The sequence below is a fragment of the Podarcis erhardii genome (assembly GCF_964252035.2).
Source record: "Podarcis erhardii genome assembly, chromosome: 9".
Classification (NCBI taxonomy): Eukaryota; Metazoa; Chordata; class Lepidosauria; order Squamata; family Lacertidae; genus Podarcis; species Podarcis erhardii.
Window position 1 is genome coordinate 64,756,388 of NC_138512.1, and position 20,505 is coordinate 64,776,892.

General features: G+C 44.3%; 1 protein-coding gene across 3 annotated transcripts in view; it reads right to left on the reverse strand.

Moving 5' to 3' along the window:
• Positions 1-452: 452 nt before the first annotated feature.
• LOC309350090 (putative E3 ubiquitin-protein ligase HERC3) overlaps positions 453-20,505 on the reverse strand; it is a 52,173-nt gene continuing 32,120 nt past the window's right edge. For all 3 annotated transcript variants that reach the window (XM_081876702.1, XM_081876700.1, XM_081876701.1), the window contains exons 12-25: positions 19,013-19,124; positions 17,727-17,916; positions 16,878-17,041; positions 15,290-15,403; positions 13,106-13,129; positions 12,930-13,019; positions 12,126-12,296; positions 10,836-10,979; positions 9,803-9,969; positions 8,771-8,837; positions 7,905-7,987; positions 6,392-6,575; positions 4,339-4,441; positions 453-2,503 (exon numbers count right to left, since the gene is read on the reverse strand). In XM_081876702.1, the coding sequence (XP_081732828.1) occupies positions 2,295-2,503; positions 4,339-4,441; positions 6,392-6,575; positions 7,905-7,987; positions 8,771-8,837; positions 9,803-9,969; positions 10,836-10,979; positions 12,126-12,296; positions 12,930-13,019; positions 13,106-13,129; positions 15,290-15,403; positions 16,878-17,041; positions 17,727-17,916; positions 19,013-19,124 (1,822 nt within the window). In that variant the 3' untranslated portion in view covers positions 453-2,294. The remainder of the gene's footprint in view (positions 2,504-4,338; positions 4,442-6,391; positions 6,576-7,904; positions 7,988-8,770; positions 8,838-9,802; positions 9,970-10,835; positions 10,980-12,125; positions 12,297-12,929; positions 13,020-13,105; positions 13,130-15,289; positions 15,404-16,877; positions 17,042-17,726; positions 17,917-19,012; positions 19,125-20,505) is intronic.

The following is a 20,505-nucleotide window of genomic DNA, read 5'->3' on the forward strand; positions in this document are numbered from 1 at the left end:
TGATTAGGAGAGAGGACATTAACAAGTCCCATTGCTTCTGTTATCGAAAGTTTGAACAGAGCGGGGAATAAAGCCATCTGATTTTGCCATAGGTTGTGAATAGTTCGGTGGATTACAGAAATCGAAATGGCTACAGGCCTGAACCATCTTGTTGTTTCCAGGACCCCCCCCCCCAAAGCTGGATGTTTATGTCCATGTGGCTTGGGCCTATGTGCCATGAATGGCTTTAACCTGCACATGCAAGTGTTGTAACATGGATCTATGGTAGATGCACAGGAATAGCTGTAAGCACTGGGTGGCTGTGATGTTTCTTCTTCATACGTCCAAGCCTTGTCCAATCCTGAGACTTTCTGGTTCAAGCACATCATTATAGATCATAGTTCTATAACCATCCAGTTGTACCATTCTGAAGCGGGGTCGAGAATTTCCTTTCTTCTTAGGTGAAAACACGCTTGAAGGAAACATTACATTTATTGCATAATACTGGGCTATGTACACACATAGAAAATAAACATCTGATAGAGCTGTATTTAACGCTGTAGTAGAAAGAGGCTGATTGGCTACCCAAGTAGCAAATCAGAGTGTTAATTCCTTTTCTTAAAATAAAATAAAAATCCCCTGATACCTTCACAGCTTTTTCATCACAAGGTGCAAAATACGGTTTCGATGCTATGATTAAGCGAAGGATAGACAAATACCAAGGCCCCAATCCAACCCAAGAAGACTGTGATTCAATGCCAAATTCGACATGGCATCCTATGGGGCACAATGCCACTTGGGACTGCCAACAGGGAGTGGAGGGTTAAATCCCCCCCATTCCCTGCGGCCCAGCTGGCTTGGCCCATGTCAGCCGAGCAAAGTCAAAAGTCAAATCAAGTTTGGCACAGAGTCCCTATGATAACAGCCGAGTTGCAACTCACTCCACCGCTCCTCGCAGTACTTGAAAGGTCATAAACAACCAGCTTTAGCAGGACCCAGGCCACCTTGTTATGTAAATAAATCCATTCTCCAGGATCACAAGTTCAGATCAACAATGGACCTTGGAAGAGAGGAGAGTGCTGCTCATCATGACATCTATGGTGGGTATGGGTTCTTCTGGGGTAGGGGGTCAAGAGGTAGGGGTCTAGAAACTGCTTCATCAGCTTCTCTCAGTGTAAATGTGTGTCAGGGCCTTGCATTTCTCCATAGAAGACGAGAGATAGGAACATCCAGTTCAGAAATAGGGGACCTGTGGACCTCCAGATGTTGCCGGACTCACTGTCCCATCATCCCTGACCATTGGGCCAGGCTGGCTGGGGCTGATGGGAGTTGGAGTCCATCCAATATCTGGAGAGCCATGAAAATTCCATCCCTGATGGGGCAGGATGGTGGCTGCTGCCCACCCTTGGGCTGAAGGTGGGAAAGGGCTTCTGTACTACCTTGCAAAAGACCCCCAAGTGCAGAGACAGTGGGGGGTGGGAAGGGAGACATGGGGTGTGTTTTGCGGAGGAATTGCTGTAAGAATCCCATCACTGAAATGGCGGGAGGGCAGGGAATCATCACTGTATTTCAAAACACATACACACAGCTGTTAAAAAACACCCAACAGCATAAAGTATCAAATAATTCAGGTAGGCCACCTAGGTCTTCATGAGCATTGCTCGTTCCCATCCCTCTACATGCAGGGCTCCGAAATTCTTCTGGTCACACAGAAGGCAGTAAAATTATTTACCCCTCCACCCATTTTTTTGTAAATGGGCAACATATGTTAGAAAATTCAACTCATAAAACCTTCATTTCTGCCCAAACATTCACATACTAATCTTCTGTGTGTTAAATTATCCATTTCTTAGCTCCCCAGTACTGTTGAACACCCAAGGAGCACGTTTTTTTTACCACAGAAATTACCTGCGATTGGAGAGAGGTGGTATGTGTGGAGACAAGGAAAGCTTTCACACAGCTTTATATTTCCAAACTGTGAAGAGACATCTCAAAATCTTGAAGGTGTTTTTAAACAGAGGACGGGCGAGGAAGGGAAGAAAAAGGCATCTATCAGCCAATAAGACGAAAGACGACGTGTCAACAGATTATTGTTTTTGAAAAGTAGTTAAGTCAAAATCCTGAGGAACGTTGACCAGACTTCACCGGGGGCGGGGGGGGGGCGTTCCTTGATCCTATGCTCTTCCCTTCTCTCCTCCCTGCACCCACCCTCCCTATCTCAAGGAGTATCTTTATCCCATTTCCCTTACAAAAATAAAAACAAGACAGTATTTCCTTTCTATACAAGAATTGTCTGTGTTGGGGGCGGCTTCCCCTCAGGCCAAGCTGAAGCCCTCGTAGTGGTCGATGGCTTGAGTGAGTCTCGTGCTCAGGATTTCTTTGCTGCTATACTTGGGGAGGTCGAGGAGGTTGTAGCAGGTGTGCGCCACCGGCAAGTACTGCTCCCCGCTGGAAGTGGACTGGATCACAATGCGCAAACTCGACATGCCGTAGATGGGGATGCGGTCGCTGCCAGTCAGAAACACTGGAAGGGGGAACATAAAAGCATCAGTGGAGCCCTGAAGAGGACATCTTGTTCTCCCAAGTGGCCAAACAGATGATATGGGACCTGAGGACAATAGCTTTTGACGGCCCACCAACTGGCATTCGAAGGTATCCTGGATCAGGCAGTGGAAGCTCACCCATCCCAAGCACGTATCATTCTAGTTACAGGTAGGTAGCCCTATTGGTCTACCGTAGTCGAAACAAAATGAAATGAAATGAAATAAATAAATAAAATTTTAAAAATTCCTTCCAGCAGCACCTTAGAGACCAACTAAGTTAGTTATTGGTATGAGACAAGGTCTAAGATATAAAATAAATGTTCATAAATTTATCGGGCAAACACCTACATAAATATATAAACCACATGTCTGAAACAGTACAATAAAACAGTCCTAAAGCCATTTTGACTCTTGCAGTGACCTCAAATATTTGGATGGAAATGGGGAAAGCCTCCCCATTGTCTCTGTGCTCACAAATCTTGCCTTAAGGGCACATTTGGGTATGAATAGGGTGAGCCTGTGACCTGGACTCAGGAATTAAGTATTTATCATCACGAAAGAATGGCCGGGCTGTCCAGGTAAACCCTTTAACAGGTTTCCGGCAAGACAGGATTCTGCTGTAGATCGCCCCTTCTGTGATGTGCGTATGATGTATGGGGAGGGGGGCGTTTCTTGAAGTACAGGATGCAAGTTCAAAAGTCTACACAGTATAAGGGCTTGCGCACCATTGTTCTAGGTTCCTCCTCCCTTCTGTGTGTGGGGGGAGCACCCTGTTGCAACAGTTTAATAAAGATCAGGCTTACTAGCTGTTTTGCTTCTCAATATTCTCTGGTTGGCCTCTGTTGTTTTCTCCTACCAATAGAGAACCTACATAAGTACTCTATATGGGCTTTTGGGTACCCCATAAGGGAAAAGGAGCATTTTTTTCTTATAACAATTCCCTTTTAAAAATACTAACATTCTTCCCTCATCTCATTCTTTCTGCTTCCTGAACAAGTTAAGAAATCGATGAAAACTATTCTGTTTCAGTGGGCCTGTTCTGGTACAATATTTGGTGTTATCTGTCCTTAAATTTGTTTCTAATGTTTTCTGCTTTATTCTTTTTAGAAATTTTAAATATGTGGAGTTTTTACTGTGTTGTTTTTTTATATATATATTCGAAGTGTTTGCTGCCATGGGCTCCTTTGGGAGAAGCAGCGGGATATAGATTTAAGTGTGACAACACCAATACAGGCAGCTCCAAACCTTGTTTTCCACATTCAACAAAAGCCACATGTTGAGTCTCCTCCTTGGCCACTTTGGATTGCCGACTGCAGAGAAAATTCCATGAACAAGGGAAGATTCCCCGCAAGCAGAGAGGGCCAGTATTAAAAGCTTCACCACAATGCAGAAGTGAGATCTGGACAGGAAGTTCCAATCTCAGCAGGTAAAGAGAAGCCTGCCACCTGGTGGAAGACATTCAGGTGTGTTTCATACAGTGGTACCTCCGGTTGCAAACTTAAATCTTTTCCGGAGGTCTGTACCGCTCGTAACATTAGGCGCGCTTTCCCTAATGGCGCCTCCTGCTGCTGCCGTGCCGCCAGAGCGCAACTTCCGCTCGCATCCCGGGGCAAAGGTCGCAACAAGGGGCATCTACTTCTGGGTTAGCAGAGCGCGTAACCCACAGCATTCGTAAGGGGGACGGTGCGTAACACAAAGTACCATTGTATATATTAAGCTGGCAAGAACAAGTTATTGGCTTCGACTGTTGGAATCATTGCTCTGAAATCCAAGGGGAAACTGCCATCGCACTAAAGAAACAAAACTAATTACTTACAGAGAAACTTTTTCTTCTTTTCCAGAGGAAACTCGTGAAAGATCTCCCAGAACATTTGCACGGTTGGATGGGTAGCTGAGTAGTCCCCTTTGTAAACTGCGCTCTGTAAAAAAGGGTTAGTTGTAAGAACTCATGGCAAACCTGAAAGAGCGCCTGCCCCTGTATGGACCTGTAAGAATGCTTACATCATAGGGCAATAACTCCCAAATGGGCATTTTATGCTGCTGCCCCTTCTATGGAATGTCCTTCCCTCTGCCACGTGTAAAGCGGCAACTACCAATTGCTTCAGACGTCTTGTAAGGACTTTTAACTTTCTGTCCAGTCTTTCCCTGACCCATTAATATAGAACCCTGATTTATGTGTACTAGTCCCTTGAATTTCTGTTTAATTTGATGTTATATCATTTTATTGGTTTTAGGCTGTATTCTTGTTTTAATGGATGTTGTGTTTTTATATGGAGATTTTTAAAATATTAAGAAGTTTAGAGATGATTTCAAACAAACAATGTAATAACTTTCAAAGGCATATATATTTTGAACTTTGTAAAAGGACTCGGAAGGTTGCAAATGCTCAAACCGCATTCTCTAGCTTGGTCCAGGAGGGTTCTAAATATCTTCATAATTTAGTGAATGCAGCAGATTGAATTCTAAAGCTGTTGGATACTGATTCCCCTGACACAGCTGTTCACTCAGAGAGGATGTTGAATCATTTTGAACCAACATGCTCTTTTAAGAACAGGACCTCTGCAGCTTTCCAGATGCTCCAGTAAGGCTGCAATCCCAAACATACCCGCTAGGAAGTCGGCCCTATTGGACACAGTGGGACTTACTTCCAAGTAAACACACACAGGACTGGGCTGGCAGTGGAAAAGGAGGAACCACACAAAAATGCACTGAGTACAGCATATTGCAAAAATAAAAAAAATAAAAAAATAAACCAAAACCAAGCCTCATTATTATTTTACTTCAAGAATCATTTGAGCGAGGGCTGTGCTTCCATGTTTTGTTTACTGTTTGTGGCTTTCTCCAACGAACTGAACCACTCGGCGAAATTCTCCTGAGTGTCAGACTAGGAACAAGAAGGTGCATGTTCATATCACCTACTTAAGTCAGGAAGATAACAGGTTGATATTTCAGCCTCTCCTACCTCACAGGGTGGTTGTGAGGATAAAATAGAGAGGCGGAGAACCATGCACACTTTGGAGGACAGGTGAGGGGGGGGGGTAAATGGAGAAACGGTTAATAATTAAGAGAAAGATGGGGACGTTCTTAGGTCTCACATCCTAGCCAGACAGATTCTCAGAAGGTAAGGATTGAGGTTTTGCTCAGGACAGTACTGTGGTGGTCAGGTGGGATTGCTGTGAGGAATTATGAAAAATGAAGCAAGCCATTATGTCAGCAATGAAAGCATTGCTTTGACTGGGCTTGAGCCATTTGACATGATTTCTGATCAATCCAAGCCCCTGCATCTCTGCCCCATTTCTCTTGCCTGACAAGTCACGTACACAGACCGGTTGCTTCACCAGGCATCCTCAGTACGTAAGATAAGGAGGTAGCTTTGATGTAGCTTTTGTGAATCTTTACGTAGATTTTAAGGGCCAGGAAGAGAGTTTACAAGAAGGCGGTAAATGGCTGACTTTCCTTGCTGTCCTTCCTTTCCTGTTTACTGCCTGTTTATGACCTCCGCGGAGGTTTGCTAAATGCATTCCTCCTTGATTCCTGTTTATTTAGCCTAAAACATGTATGCATGCTCAAAGTAGTTCTTTGTAGTTAAAAGGATTTCTCTGATCTACCTTTGTCCCCACATGGCGGTTTTTTGAAATGCTCATGGGAAATCTGATTGGTTCTGACAAACGCTGTGTAAGAGTTCTTTCGTTAATAAAACGGCCTGGATGAGGGAGTGGCTATTGACACTTCCTCCCAGAGTCTTGCTGGCCAAGCCTCGTGTCTATTTTATTAATCAGGGTCCAATCCTTCCTTTGCCTTCAGAACACAACAAGTAGCAGTTCTAGATTCACAAAGGGCAAACGGTATGGAAGGGTGTGCCTGCTTACCTCTTCCAGTTCCTTCCAGTTGTAGTTGCTGCTCCCTACGATCATGGCTCTCAGCTCGGTGGGCTGGAACATTTCTAGAACTTTACCCCCACACACCTTCAGGAAGCCCGTGGAGAAAGCCGTGTACCACTCGTCTACCGAAAGGTTAAAGACATAATTAACGTACGCGTCGACGAATTCCTCCCTGGGGGATTCAAAGAAAAAGCACTGGTCATTATTACGAAGAAGCAAACAGTGGCAGATAAGGGTGCTGTCGGCTGAAGGCAGGGTCCACCCAGACAGCAAGGGATACCGCTTCCAAAAGTTGTTTGGAAGATCATGGCGTTTCATAAAATGCATTTACATTTCAAATCACTGCACAATTTGCGCTACTTCGGCACAGGGTTTTAAAAATTTAAAACGTAACAAATGCCTGCAGGATCTGGCTAGTTAGACCCGGGAAGAATGGCAGATGAAGGTGATGGAGTACATGGAACTGGCGGAAATGACTGGCAGAATCTGAGACCAGGGAGAAGAGTCGGTAGAAGAAGATTGGAAGAAATTTAAAGTCTATTTACAGAAACACTGTAAAATTAAGGAATGTTAGAGGGAGGTTGGAACGAAGCTAAGTGGTTTTAGCAATAAGGTGGTTAAGGGGTACATAAAAATGGATTGTTAATATGTAAAAATGTAAAGCTATAATGTATTACGATAAAGTATCAAGATAAATGCAAAATGGGTAAGGATTTGCTGAAACAACAATTGAACTAGAATACAAAAGAGGGAGGTGTGAGGAGGTCAGGGAAATAAGTAAAAGAAAGATAAGATATGGAAAGGTTGAAATGTTTTGTTTTGTTTTTTACTTTTTCTGTATTTTGTATTTTTTGTTCTCTTTTTCTTCTTTCATTTTTGTAATTCTTTTGAAACTTTAATAAATATTATTATATATATAAAAAAAGGATCAGGCTAGTTAGGCCCATCTAGTCCAGCACCTTCTTCCCATAGTGGTCAATTGCATGAACCAGCTGGGGGGGGGTAGGAACTTCCCCTTCTCCTTCCATCATATTTTCAGACTCCAGAGAAAAAGAAACCTCAAACCAAGCTCTGGGCGATGTTTGCCTATGCAAATCTACAGCAAATATTACCGAACAAAATGTGCAGTGTTAATCTAAAAGACTTTGGATCCATTTTATTGTTTCACATTCCCCCCCGGACCAAACCAAATGTCAGGAAACGAGGAAGGATGAAGAGCAGAGGGCAGAACCTTTTCTACATTATTGCATTTTTTGTTTCCCCCCAACACAGTCTGGTTATTTTTTTCAAGCATGGTCCCTCGCGGCTCCTGCACAACAGTACTTCTCCCCCCACCCCCCTCCATCTTTTATTTTCTTAAGATTTCTATTCTCCCAATCTGAAGAGCCCAATACAGAGTCCTCTTGCTGGGCTCATCCCAAAACAGCTGCTACAAAGGACCCTGTTGTGTCACTTGTGAAATTACCACAGAGAGCACCTTTAGGCATCAGACGGTATGCACCTGTTATCTTTCTGCACTGGAATTTTGTCTCCGTCAGGGATGAGGTTCTTCTGCTCCGCCACTCCATAGCTTTCTCTGCACATCTGTTTGTTTGTTTTCCCACCCCAGAAAAAGACAACAAAATTGCTTCATTCTGTATCTCATCAACACAGCTTAATACAATAAAAAAGGACATAAAATCATATAACTGTAGAGTGGGAAGGGACCCATGGGGGAATTATCTAGTCAAATCCCCTGCAATGCAAGAATCTTTTGCCCAATGCAGGACTCGAACTCATGTCCTTGAGATCAAGAGTCCCACGCTCTACCAATTTGAGAGCAATGTGCAGTTTATCTCTGACTACGTTTCCACACCCTTGGCATACCGCTGGATTGTAGCTAATGAGGCACAATCCATATTAAAATCAAATGAGCTCAATTTCCATCGACACCAGGAAGATCTTCAAAATGCAGCTAAACCTTCTCTGTGGTGTCAATTTCATGAACACAGATCTGAGCCAAGATGTACACCCTAAAAAATGGGTGTTCCTTTGACAGCGTGGTGTAGCGGTTAGAGTGTCAGATGAGGACATGAGATACCAAGGTTCAAATCCTCACTCGGCCATCAAGCTCACTAGGTGACCTTGGGCCAGTTGCTGTCTCTCAGCCTAACCAACCTAGCCTATTTTCCCCAAAATAAGCTAAAAACCTTTTGGTCAACCTTATTAAAAAAAAAAAAAAAAGCTCAACCATCTTTTTCAGTTCACTTTAAAATACTGATTTCTTATTTTGGTGCTCCCCAGAATAGGGCTCGTCTTATATATGGGGTCATGTTATACACGAGAAAATAAGGTAAACGCAAGAGACAGGCAGATAAATGGTCTTACCGTGAAATATAGGCAGAATGCCTCTTCAACATCATCCCCAGGGTAATCTAAGAGCTGTTGAAGACTCCTATAAATAAGGTAAAGGAAACGTAAAGGCAGAAAGAGGTTAGGAGAGAAGAAAAAGTCTGAATCTGAGACACACCCTCTTCCTTGCCCTGCTATTAAGGATTTATGGTATCAAATTTTAGGACGAAATTGAGGAAAATACAATCTGATCCAAAAAAAGTTACAGGAGAGAGTTTCAATTTGAATTATTTGTTCATTAACAGTTGGAAAAAAATAAATAAAACACTGTTGCATACTGGAATCTTCCACAGTTACGTTAAAACAGTGTAAAAGAAAGAGTATGTCAAATGCAGAATTCTTAACCGATGGATATATGATAAGAACTCAAAGAGCCACACCCAAACAGTTTCACGTTATATAAGTATATAGATTATTTATAGCACGTAAAAATGGTAGGTTTCAGGAAGGCTTTCAACCTCACACATTATTTTCTGTTTTGTAAGTATCATGTTTGCATGACTTTGTTTTGCTTTTTATTTTAATGGGTGTAATGAAAAATAAAAATTCTCATCCCCAAAAGGAACACTAATATCAGTTTCGGGCAACAGAACTCCAACACAAAATATTCTCATTGGAGAAGGATGAAAACATAGGTGGATTCTTTCTTCCTATGGTTTGCTTTTTCCCCCTCATAACAGGGACACATCCTGCCTTCCATCCCCAACCCCCAGCACTGCCCCAATTTTATTAAAGTGCCATCGCCAAATTCTAGGCCAGGTGTCAGCAAACTTTTTCAGCAGGGGGCCGGTCCACTGTCCCTCAGATCTTGCGGGGGGCCGGACTATATTTGGGGGGGGGGAGAACGTTTGTGTCCTGGCGATCCACGAGGCAATTCCCGGACTGTCCACAGGCCGGATCCAGAAGGCAATTAGGCCTGAGTTTGCCAACCCACGGGCTTAGTTTGCCAACCCATGTTCTAGGCCAATTGCGAAGCGGACAGGAAGACTTAATTCCAATACTTTCTACCTTCCTTCTGTGGGTGAAAGCTCCTTCAAGTCTTCCAAGCATGGCTTCACGTTCAAGAGTTTCTTGTAGAGAGCCAATGGAAAGTGAAGATCTACAACAGTGAAGTTGTATATGGCCAGACCGCAAACGATGCCAATCAGGTGGAACCAATTGTGCTCTACAAAACACTTCGGACACACAAAGAGAAGGACTAGTTAGCAGGAGGAAAGCGTCGGCGAGGAGCTGGAAAGGTTTATATCTGGGAAGCGGCTAAAAATCCCTTCCCTGGGCTGTGAGTCTCCAAACTACACCAAAGCCAGGGTGAATAAAAATCAGTGATTTTTTAAAAAAATCTCTCAGAAAAATCGATTATTTTTTTAAATTTAAATCGGATTTTTAAAATAAATGCTTTTGGAGGGAAAATCTTTCTAAAGATAGCTTTTCTATTTAAGTTACATTATAGTCCAAAGCTATTCGTCAGGAGATTTGTTTTAAGTTTTTCATGTGTGCTAAAACTCAGTCTAAGGTTTTGTTGTTGTTTTTTAAAAAACATTAACCACATCAGTTAACAAACATAGATACATATGCTATAATGTTATTGTTTTAGTTAAATAAATTGTTTAAATTGTTATTAAGGAAATGATTTTTTTTCCTCCTTCCAATAAAGTACGGCAGAAAAGTTGTCTAAATATAAAGTTAACTTATTAAACCTCACAATAATTTCATAATTATTTGTCCATGTATTTCTAATAGTATAACCAAATCAGTAATTTTTTTTATATAACTGTAAAAACTACTCTGAAGAATTATTCCAAAAATGAAACCTTCATCTGGTTGTAAATATTAAGATTATACCAGAAAGAATGAGTCTTTCTGTAAAAAAAAAACATGATTTAAACCAAGTCTTACTGACTAGTGATTTAAATCAAGTCTTACTGACTAGTGATTTAAATCGTGATTTAAATCAACTTGATTTAAATCAAATCCACCCTGCACCAAGCTAAGCAGGATCCCTGGCAAACAGTTTGTGAGTGCATAAACCAAGCACACTTACGGTATCCGAAAACCACAGCAGGTTTGATTCGGGGTAGGAGGTGAACATCCCATAGATCGGATTCAGGAGCTCTTTCAGGAGCAGGAGGAAGAACTCCTTTGTGACGCCGCCAGCATCAACCGCCTCCTCGCCGTCAAAGATCACCTGCCACAATGCCCAAAAAGGAGCTTCAGCAATTGCAACCGAGTAACAGCCAACTGAGCCATACTCTGAGCCGATCCAATAGACGTAAGTCCACCAATTTCAATGAGTCACTATGATACCATTTTAAGCAGAAGAGGATTCCCTCAAAGAATTCTGGGAGCTGAAGTTTGCCCAGCGTACTGAGAGTTGTTAGGAGACCCCTATTCCCCACGCACAGAACTACAATTCCCAGAGTTCCCTGGGAAGAGAGACTGATTGTTAAACCGCTCTGGGAATTGTAGCTCTGAGGGGAAACAGGGGTGTCTCTTAACAACTCTCAGCATCCTTAACTACAGTTCCCAGAATCCTTTGGGTGTTTAAAGTGGTATGATACTACTTTAAATGTGTGGCTATTATTGCCTACTGTCTTATTGTGATTCTTCTGTTTGGAGCAGCACCCAGAGAATTATGAACAAACCTCAGTATGCTTTGCTGTCGGAAACTTGGAGCAAGGCCTCAGTAAATTAGGCAATTTCTCTATGTGGAGAGACTTATTGCCAACAAAGGTCCGTATAGTCAAAGCTATAGTTTTCCCAGTAGTGATGTATGGAAGTGAGAGCTGGACCATAAAGAAGGCTGATTGCCGAAGAATTGATGCTTTAGAATTATGGTGCTGGAGGAGACTCTTGAGAGTCCCATGGACTGCAAGAAGAGCAAACCTCTCCATTCTTAAGGAAATCAGCCCCGAGTGCTCACTGGAAGGACAGATCGTGAAGCTGAGGCTCCAATACTTGTGCCACCTCATGAGAAGAGAAGACTTCCTGGAAAAAACCCTGATGCTGGGAAAGATGGAGGGCACAAGGAGAAGGGGACGACAGAGGACGAGGTGGTTGGACAGTGTTCTCGAAGCTACCAGCATCAGTTTGACCAAACTGCGGGAGGCAGAGGAAGACAGAAGTGCCTGGCGTGCTCTGGTGCATGGGGTCATGAAGAGTCGGACACGACTAAACGACTAAACGACTAAACGACAAATGCACTCCATTGCATGAGCAGCCACTTTCAGCCTCAAGTGATAAAGGCCAGACACAGATTTAGTGCCTCACTGAGGAGGACTAGGCCCAAACACCAAACAAACTATTGCAGCGAGGAGCTGCCGCAGGGCCTTACCTTCAGAGGCTTTTTCAAGTCAATATCCGAATGGATGCTCAACTCCCTCAAGGCGTCGCCAACCAAGTTGGTCCTACGAACATGGAGGACCAGGAAGGGGCTTCGAGCCAAGAGGGGCTCAAGGGTGAGGAGCATGAAAACGTTCTGCAGATTCGCCCCACTGATGGCCACCTATAGACACCACATACAAAAGTCAAGAGCAGCAGCAGCAAACACAACAACAACAAATGCATTGAGCCCCTGGGTTCTTCATTCCCGGCATAGAGGAAGTGGTATCTGTGGAAACAGGGTTTATTGGCAGTTCGCTTTGGGCAGGGGATATGCTGCGTTGCCTCCTGAAAACAACATTCCTATAAAACCAGCTGCTTTGCAAGGATGCCCTTCTAACTCGCTTTGCCCCTTCCTAGTGTTTGGAAATATCTTGACTGGGCCAGGAAGACTACCTATTTCCCTGCTGAAAATATCCACGTGGGAGGACTGGGGGGAGGGTGCGCCATGTGCCTCCCGCACAGATTTTGCAAAAATTACTGAAGATCAAGAGCCAGTAGGAAATCTGGCATCCCATTTTTTAATCCCCCCCCCCTGCAAAAAAAGGGAAAAGGTCCCCCCCAAATCAATACTACTGAGACGTTTTCCTTGTTGTTTAAGGTTTTGATTAATGCTTTTCATAATGCAGTAAGATACAGAAAACCCTTGTAACCGTTTTTTGGGGAGGTGAAGGTCAGTGCAAAAAATATGTTAATAAATAAATGCATGGATTAAAACGGCTGGGATTGGCAGAAAGAGGGGACCTGGCTGCCTTACCTGCATCTGCAGCTCAGCATCAGTCTGCAGCATCTTGGTCTTGGCTTGCGCGTCGAAGATGAAAGGGTAAGAGCACAGAGTCACGGCATCCTGGAAAGTAGGAGCAGTTCAATTTAGCGGTGGCAGCCTGTGCCTCTGCTGAGAACTACTTTGGCAAGAGTAATTGGAATGGTTACCTGCATAATTGATGGTCTGACTTTCTGGGGAGGAGGAGAAGGGCGAGGCAAGACAAAGAGAGAAAGAGAGAGAAAATGAATAAGGTGTGAGCTTTTACTTAGAGCAGTACCATCAGTTACGTTTTAATCCTATCCTTCCCCCAAAGGGTAGCCTATGCTGTCACAACAACCCCATGAGGTAGGCTTAGGAGTGGATAATGGGGGTGGCTGACCCCACCCCCAATAAGATATGTGGCTCCTCTGTCCAAGTTTGACACCATAAGCACTAGATCAGGGGTCAGCAAACTGTTTCAGCAGGGGGCCGGTCCACTGTCCCTCAGACCTTGTGAGGGGCCGGACTATTTTGGGGGGGAGGGGGAATTAATGAATTCCTATGCCCCACAAATAACCCAGAGATGCATTTTAAATAAAAGCACACATTCTACTCATGTAAAAACATGCTGATTCCCGGACTGTCTGCAGGCCGGATTTAGAAAGCGATTGGTCCGGATCCGGCCCCCAGGGCCTTAGTTTGCCTACCCATGCACTAGATTAAAGCAAAGGCTGGCCCATTTCATGGGTCTTTTCGTGGTTTGCGAACTACACACACAAGCTGCCTCTCTGTGGAGTAGTGGCTCTAGGCCCCACCCCACCCCATTTGGTAGAGAAGGTTGGTTCATGCCCCCCGAACCAAGAATGAGCAGAACCTGCTAGAGAAGTGCCGGATATACTTTATTTAGGGTCCAGTGTTCCTTTCACAGACAAATCCTTCTGTGTTTCCATTTCTCCCACATCTTTTTGTTCGCTCCCCACCCTGCTTTTGGCTCAGGGCTCTTGTCTTAAGACTCAGAGTTCCACCATCACCTCACCTCACCTGTTGGTTAGGGACTCTCTCCTACCCAATGCCCTACACTTCTCCTCTGGCCTCTACTCCAACAGGAGGGTGTCTCTCCTTCAGTTCCCAGTGCCTCACCGTCCCCCAATTCAAAGGAAAGTTTGTCATGCAACACTGGGGTGGGGGAGGAAGCTGCTGCTTAAAAACACACTTCTAAAAGGTCCACGGGACACACAACTAATCTTGCCGTTCTTTGGATCTTGGCCATTAACTGCATTTTTAGCTGCATCTTGAAGTTTCCCATACCTGAGACCATATGGGATGCCAAACATTGGAAAGATGGACATGGTTTCCACCAAACAGCCTAGCAGCCCACCTGGTTTTTATACTACATACACTGGAGATATTTTACATGCATGCATGTATAGATATCTTATACAGACGAACACTTGCTATTTTGAGAATATTGCTGTTGTTTTTTTCTTTTAAAAAATGGAAAAAACGGATAAACCCCCAGCTTCTAGCCTTTGTGGGGAGAATGATGTGAAAACAGACTTAGAACTCAAGTTTAAGGTTCCACATGGGATTTCAATATCCTGAACAACCGTTCTTTCCTCTTTGCCATCTACCACTTTGTCTCTAATGTCCACATCAACCCGTCTCTCTTGGATCCTACTGGGAGACCACATAATCCCTAAACTTTCCACATTTCCCGGACATCCAAATCATAGCTGTCAACCTTCCCTTTTTTTGCGGTAAATTCCCTTATTCCAGCGCCGTTTCCCGCTGCTATCCTGGATTGTTAGATACAGTGGTGCCCCGCAAGACGAATGCCTCGCAAGACGAAAAACTCGCTAGATGAAAGAGTTTTCCGTTTTTGAGGTGCTTCGCAAGACAAATTTCCCTATGGGCTTGCTTCGCAAGACGAAAACGTCTTGCGAGTTCTTGCGAGTTTTTCCCCTTCCCCCCCCCTTTTTCTAAGCCGCTAAGCTGCTAATAGCCGCTAAGCCACTAATAGCCGTGCTTCGCAAGACGAAAAAACCGCAAGACGAAGAGACTCGCGGAACAAATTAATTTCATCTTGCAAGGCACCACTGTATCCCGTAGACTGTCCCCAAAACAGGTGAGGCTGCTGATCCCTTATTTTCGAGGCTGCTGATCCCTTATTTTCAAATCTAAAAGTTGACAGCTATGATCCAAATCTTGAAAACAAGCTAAATATGCACGCTGACCACTTACATTAAAAGCCTATAACGACTGCAGAATTTGCATTTGTACCGTGATCCATTTTGACACAACACTCATAGCTTTACAGCTGCAAACCCTGCATTGTTCCCTCCCCTCACAACCAATTGCATGACAATTCTTACCATTCCAGCTTGATGCAAAAACCACATCAGGTAGTCTTCCTGGATATCCACCAGACTGGAAATCTCTGGGATATAAAACTTGTCATATTCTACGTGTTTTACTTTCTGATTTACCTGATTTGGGAAAGAAGAAGGAAAACACTTCTTTGAAGAAGCAGAGAATAATAACCAGCTCCCTCAAACCAAACGGCATGAAAACCCAACATTTAAGTCAGTTACAAGCAAAACTGGTACAGACACATGCTGAACAAGTTTAGGAATAGAAGGCACATCGAGAACAGAAAACAGAGGAATGAGTGGTCAACACAAACCCAGTGCACAGAACTAGGTGCATAATGAAAGCAAGGGAGATTTAACATTTGCAGAAGAGCCTACATGGGCACACACGGGCAAAACAAACCACAACCTTTGTACAGTTGAACAAAGGGTTGAATACGCTTCGAGTTGAGCGCGTTCAAGTTGCGCTCCGCGGCAACCCGGAAGTAACAGAGCGTGTTACTTCCGGGTTTCGCAGCTTGGCATGCGCAGACGCTCAAAATGATGTCACGCGCATGCGCAGAAGCGGCGAAAAGCGACGTGCGTGTGTGCAGACGTGCCGTTGCTAGTTATGTTTGCTTCTAGATGCGAACAGGGCTCTGGAACGGATCCCGTTCGTATCTAGAGGTACCACTGTACATCAAAACAAGGTGTGGTCTGAGCCTAGACACCAAAAGGGCCCAGCACAAGGACAAACTTCCACTGCACATGCTGACAGCTTTTGCATCAAAGGCAACACCGTAGTTTAACACTATTAACACTAGCAGGAAAAGGGAAGGGCTGAGCCTCAGTGGGAGAGCATGCAATAGTGGAAGAAACAGCTTTTTACCTTGACTTTTGACACCTGAGATAGGCGATTTTAGAGCCCACCCTATTCCTGCGACTGTTACTTGTTTTGAACTGTTTTTAATGCTGTGGTTTTAAATTGCTGCGACACCCCCGGCCCCAAACTCTTGGAACTGATAGTGAAGGGTAGGTTAACACATGGAAATTGTGATTACTAACATGTTTTGCATCCAGAAGATCCCAAGTTCAATCCATGGCACTTCCAGAGAGGGCTCTGTCTGAAATTCTGGAGAGCCACTGCCAATCAGTGGAGCTAGATGAACCAACGATTGGTTCCGTTTTCTAAGGAGCCCATGCAAAGGGCTTGCCTTGCACACCCGCTTCCCCTTCCCCTCCCTCTTCCTGGGTTGCTAGGAAGAGGAGCAAAGCTGGATTCCGTTTTGCTTTCATAGATTCTTGGCTGACCATTATGTGCAAGCCATAAAATGTGGCTCAAATTACATCAAACGAAACCAACGGGTTTTGAAGTGGGCTTGCTTGCTAAACCACAATTCCTGGTTCATGTGTGCTGCTGACAAGACAGGAGAAGTGAAACGGAACCCTGGTTTATTTCTCCTCCAGGAAATAAGCAGGAGAGGGGATGTGGTGTTTGTGAGTCTTGCTCAGGGTCAGAGAGGCTTGATTTGTGTAAAGTTAAATGGTGGTTTGGCATGACGTGCGAAAACGGCCACTCTCCACAGGGACACAACCACCGCAGTTCCCTTACTTTATGAAGTTTCTCCAGAAGCTTGAGTGCAGCTGTGATGTAACTGCCATACAAGACAGGGATCAATAATGTTTTTCTTCCGTTCAAGAGGTAAACCACGGCACCTTTATAGAGATCCACCAGCCTCAAGAAGTACCCTGGACACACCTGAGACCACCAGTTATCTAAACAGGGTTACACAAAACAAAACATGTAGCTATTAGCTTAATCACAGAATCGTAGTTGGAGCGTCATCTAGATCAAACATGACAGATCTCAACTAGATCATACATGGCAAATGGCCATCCAACCTCTGCTTAAAAACCTCCAAGGCTTCAGGGGCATTATAATCCTATTAACAGGCATATTTGCTGGGGGGGGGCCACCAACGTATGACGTCTATACCATTTGTAAACACTAAAATCCCAGCATATGAATGGGGTCAGATTTGCAGTTTGATAAATGCATTCCTGCATATGCGGTCCAATCTTAAGCATGTTCACTTAAGGAGCAAGTCCCACTGAACTTTGTGGGCCTTATATTCCCAAGTAAGTAGTGCAAAAAGGTTTTCGGTCTTTGTCAAGCTTCACACTTGACACAAAAGAAAGCTGATGGCAGGAGTGCCAAGAGTTGGAGCTCGGCAATATCTGGAGGACCGCAGGTTCCCCATCTCTAGTTTATGGTAGTGTGGCTGAATACGCCTTGAACCCCACAGGCAGTCGCTTTACACCAGGTATAGGGGGAAACTGGACCTCTAGATGTTAAAATTCCCATCAACCCTACAAGCATAGTTAATGGCCACAGCAATGTAGGAGAGCAAAAGTGGTGTGAAGAACAGGGAAGGGGGGAAACTTGGTGTGCATCTCCTACCTAAGACTTTACTGGGGTTCCTGTCCAGACGCAGAATCGCCATCGCCAAGGGAAGCGTTAAGGTGACATAGTACTTTGAGTCTTGAAACGGCGGGAACTCTGGGAGAATCAGGTAGATTCTCATGGCTTCAACGTCCGGTGGGGAACTGGGCAGCCCTGGAATCAAAAAGCTTTCGAAGCTCTTCAGGATCTGCAAAAAGGGAGGAAAGAAATGAGGCTCAAAACACAGCTCTACTGCAGCCACAAAGGCTTGTTCCAGCTCAACTCTGGCACTATGGAGCCAACCCAAGTTTATGAACCAGTCACAACAGGAGCAATTACGACAGGCCTCCAGAAGTGGAGACTCAACCGGTGTATTTGGAATTCTACAAAGTCATGGTGAAACTTAGTGATCTCCAAAGTAGGTGATGGAGTTTGGTTTTGGGAAGAAAGGAGGGAAAGTGACAGGGAGGGCTGTGGTGTCATGGCAAACAACTACAGTGGTACCTTGGGTTAAGTACTTAATTCGTTCCGGAGGTCCGTTCTTAACCTGAAACTGTTCTTAACCTGAAGCACCACTTTAGCTAATGGGGCCTCCTGCTTCTGCCGCACCGCCGGAGCACGATTTCTGTTCTCATCCTGAAGCAAAGTTCTTAACCTGAAGCACTATTTCTGGGTTAGCGGAGTCTGTAACCTGAAGCGTATGTAACCTGAAGCGTATGTAACCTGATGTACCACTGTACAACAAACTGTGCTCGGATTTGGGAGCATGTAGATCTGGCTTGCGACTGCACACCGTACAGTAGTACCTCGGGTTACATACGCTTCAGGTTACATACGCTTCAGGTTACAGACTCCGCTAACCCAGAAATAGTGCTTCAGGTTAAGAACTTTGCTTCAGGATGAGAACAGAAATCGTGCTCTGGCAGTGCGGCGGCAGCAGGAGGCCCCATTAGCTAAAGTGGTGCTTCAGGTTAAGAACAGTTTCAGGTTAAGAACAGACCTCTGGAACGAATTAAGTACTTAATCCGAGGTACCACTGTATTCCAAACTGGGAAGGTTTGGCTTCATCAGGAGAACCAGCATCCAGGTTTCAAACATGCATTTGAGGTAAAATGTTTTGTATTTTTGCACATGAAGGGGGGGACCTGCAAGATGTTTGCCAAGGCATGTCCTTAGGATGGTACTGAGTCATACTAATGAACAGGTTGTGGCTTTGCTCTCTTACGAGTTTTCTCATGAGCTCCTCCCAAAAGCTCTGTACAAAGCAGAAAGCTTAAAAACTTTAACGCCTTTGAAGTCTGCACCTGGTCAAGCAAGATGGAATGCTGGGACGTCATCAGCTTATCAAACATCAGTCTGGTGGAATTCAAGTCGACCCCTGGAATTTTGGGACTCGTTTTAAAATGTTCATCTATTCTACAAAATGAAAATGAAAATTTAGAGGGAGAAATATTCCTGGTGTGCAATGTATTTACAAACAGTAATTATTAACGTTTGAGCTACTTAACCTATAGGCAGCTCTAGACTCTGTAATTAATAGTTGCTCATACAAACTTCCTATTATGTCGAAGATGGATCCTTATCAGGAGTATCAGCAAGACCAATGAGCAACTTACAACCACGCAAGGGGCTTGCACTTCTCTCACTAGAATTCTGTCACTCAGTAGAATTTTAGCACTCTTTCCACGGAATCTGACTGCCCCTTATTAACGGTGGGAGCTGTATAAAACCACAGCTTGTTTAGCAGCCATGTGCAGATTCTGGGTTCAGTGGCAATTAGCCAACTGAATGCCAGTTGTAAAGGAATACCAACTGCAAAGAATGGGAATTGCTTTCATGCCCAGTTTATTGGCTTTCTGGAAACATCTGATGATGGGGGAAAGGATGATAGATTAGGTGAGTATTTGCTAGATCCAGCTGGAGGTTCTCTAGCTGATGTGAAGCGAGGAAAGACGACACCCAGTAATCTAATAAACAGCAGCAGGCAAAAGACCTGCAATCTTTCTAGTAAAAGGGAAAAAAACCCGCAGCTTAACACGCTCTTGAGACGTTACATCACAAGCAACGTCTGTAGCATTTTACAGGTGTTCCGTGAGCATGTCAGTGCTCCAAACGCCAACCACAAATTCTTCCCCTTGCACAAACATGCTGCTGAGTTAACTGCCAAGGCTGCAACAGCAGGTGCCCTCTTGGGGAAGAAGCTCCATTTAAATCACATACCGTATTTGCCAGTTGACTGCTAAAAGCCCATAGGATGCACAGAGAGCTAAACGTAGCCCCTGATAGCTTAGCTACCATTGCCATAACAACACAGACAATGGATCCGAGAAGGTTCCTTCCAAGGCGCCTGGAGGATCATGTTATCCTAACAGTACAGAGCCAGCACACAGAATTGGTTCTGACAAGATGCAAGTTCAGCCAGGGAGCTTTTTCTATGCCTGCATCAGCCATCAAAGATCTTACATAAAGCTGCTGGGTCAGGCAGTGCCCCTCCTCCCCTCCACATGTTTGGCCCTGGGCTGTGAGGTCTTTTATGTAACCGTCACTAGGATTCGCAAAATGGCTAGTCTTGGGGGGTCCAAGTCTTTTTCCCTCTTTTATGCCTCCACTCTCCTTGGTCAGGAAGCTACCAACTTCTTCTTCTTCTTATTGCTTAAAAAAATAATAATTCTCACCTTCCCCACCCCCTCCTGGCAAAAACATGGCTCTCCCCATCTCTATATTATTTTCACAACAACCCTGTGACATAGGTTAACGGCTAAGAGATGATGGTTGGGCCCAAGGTCACACAGTGAGC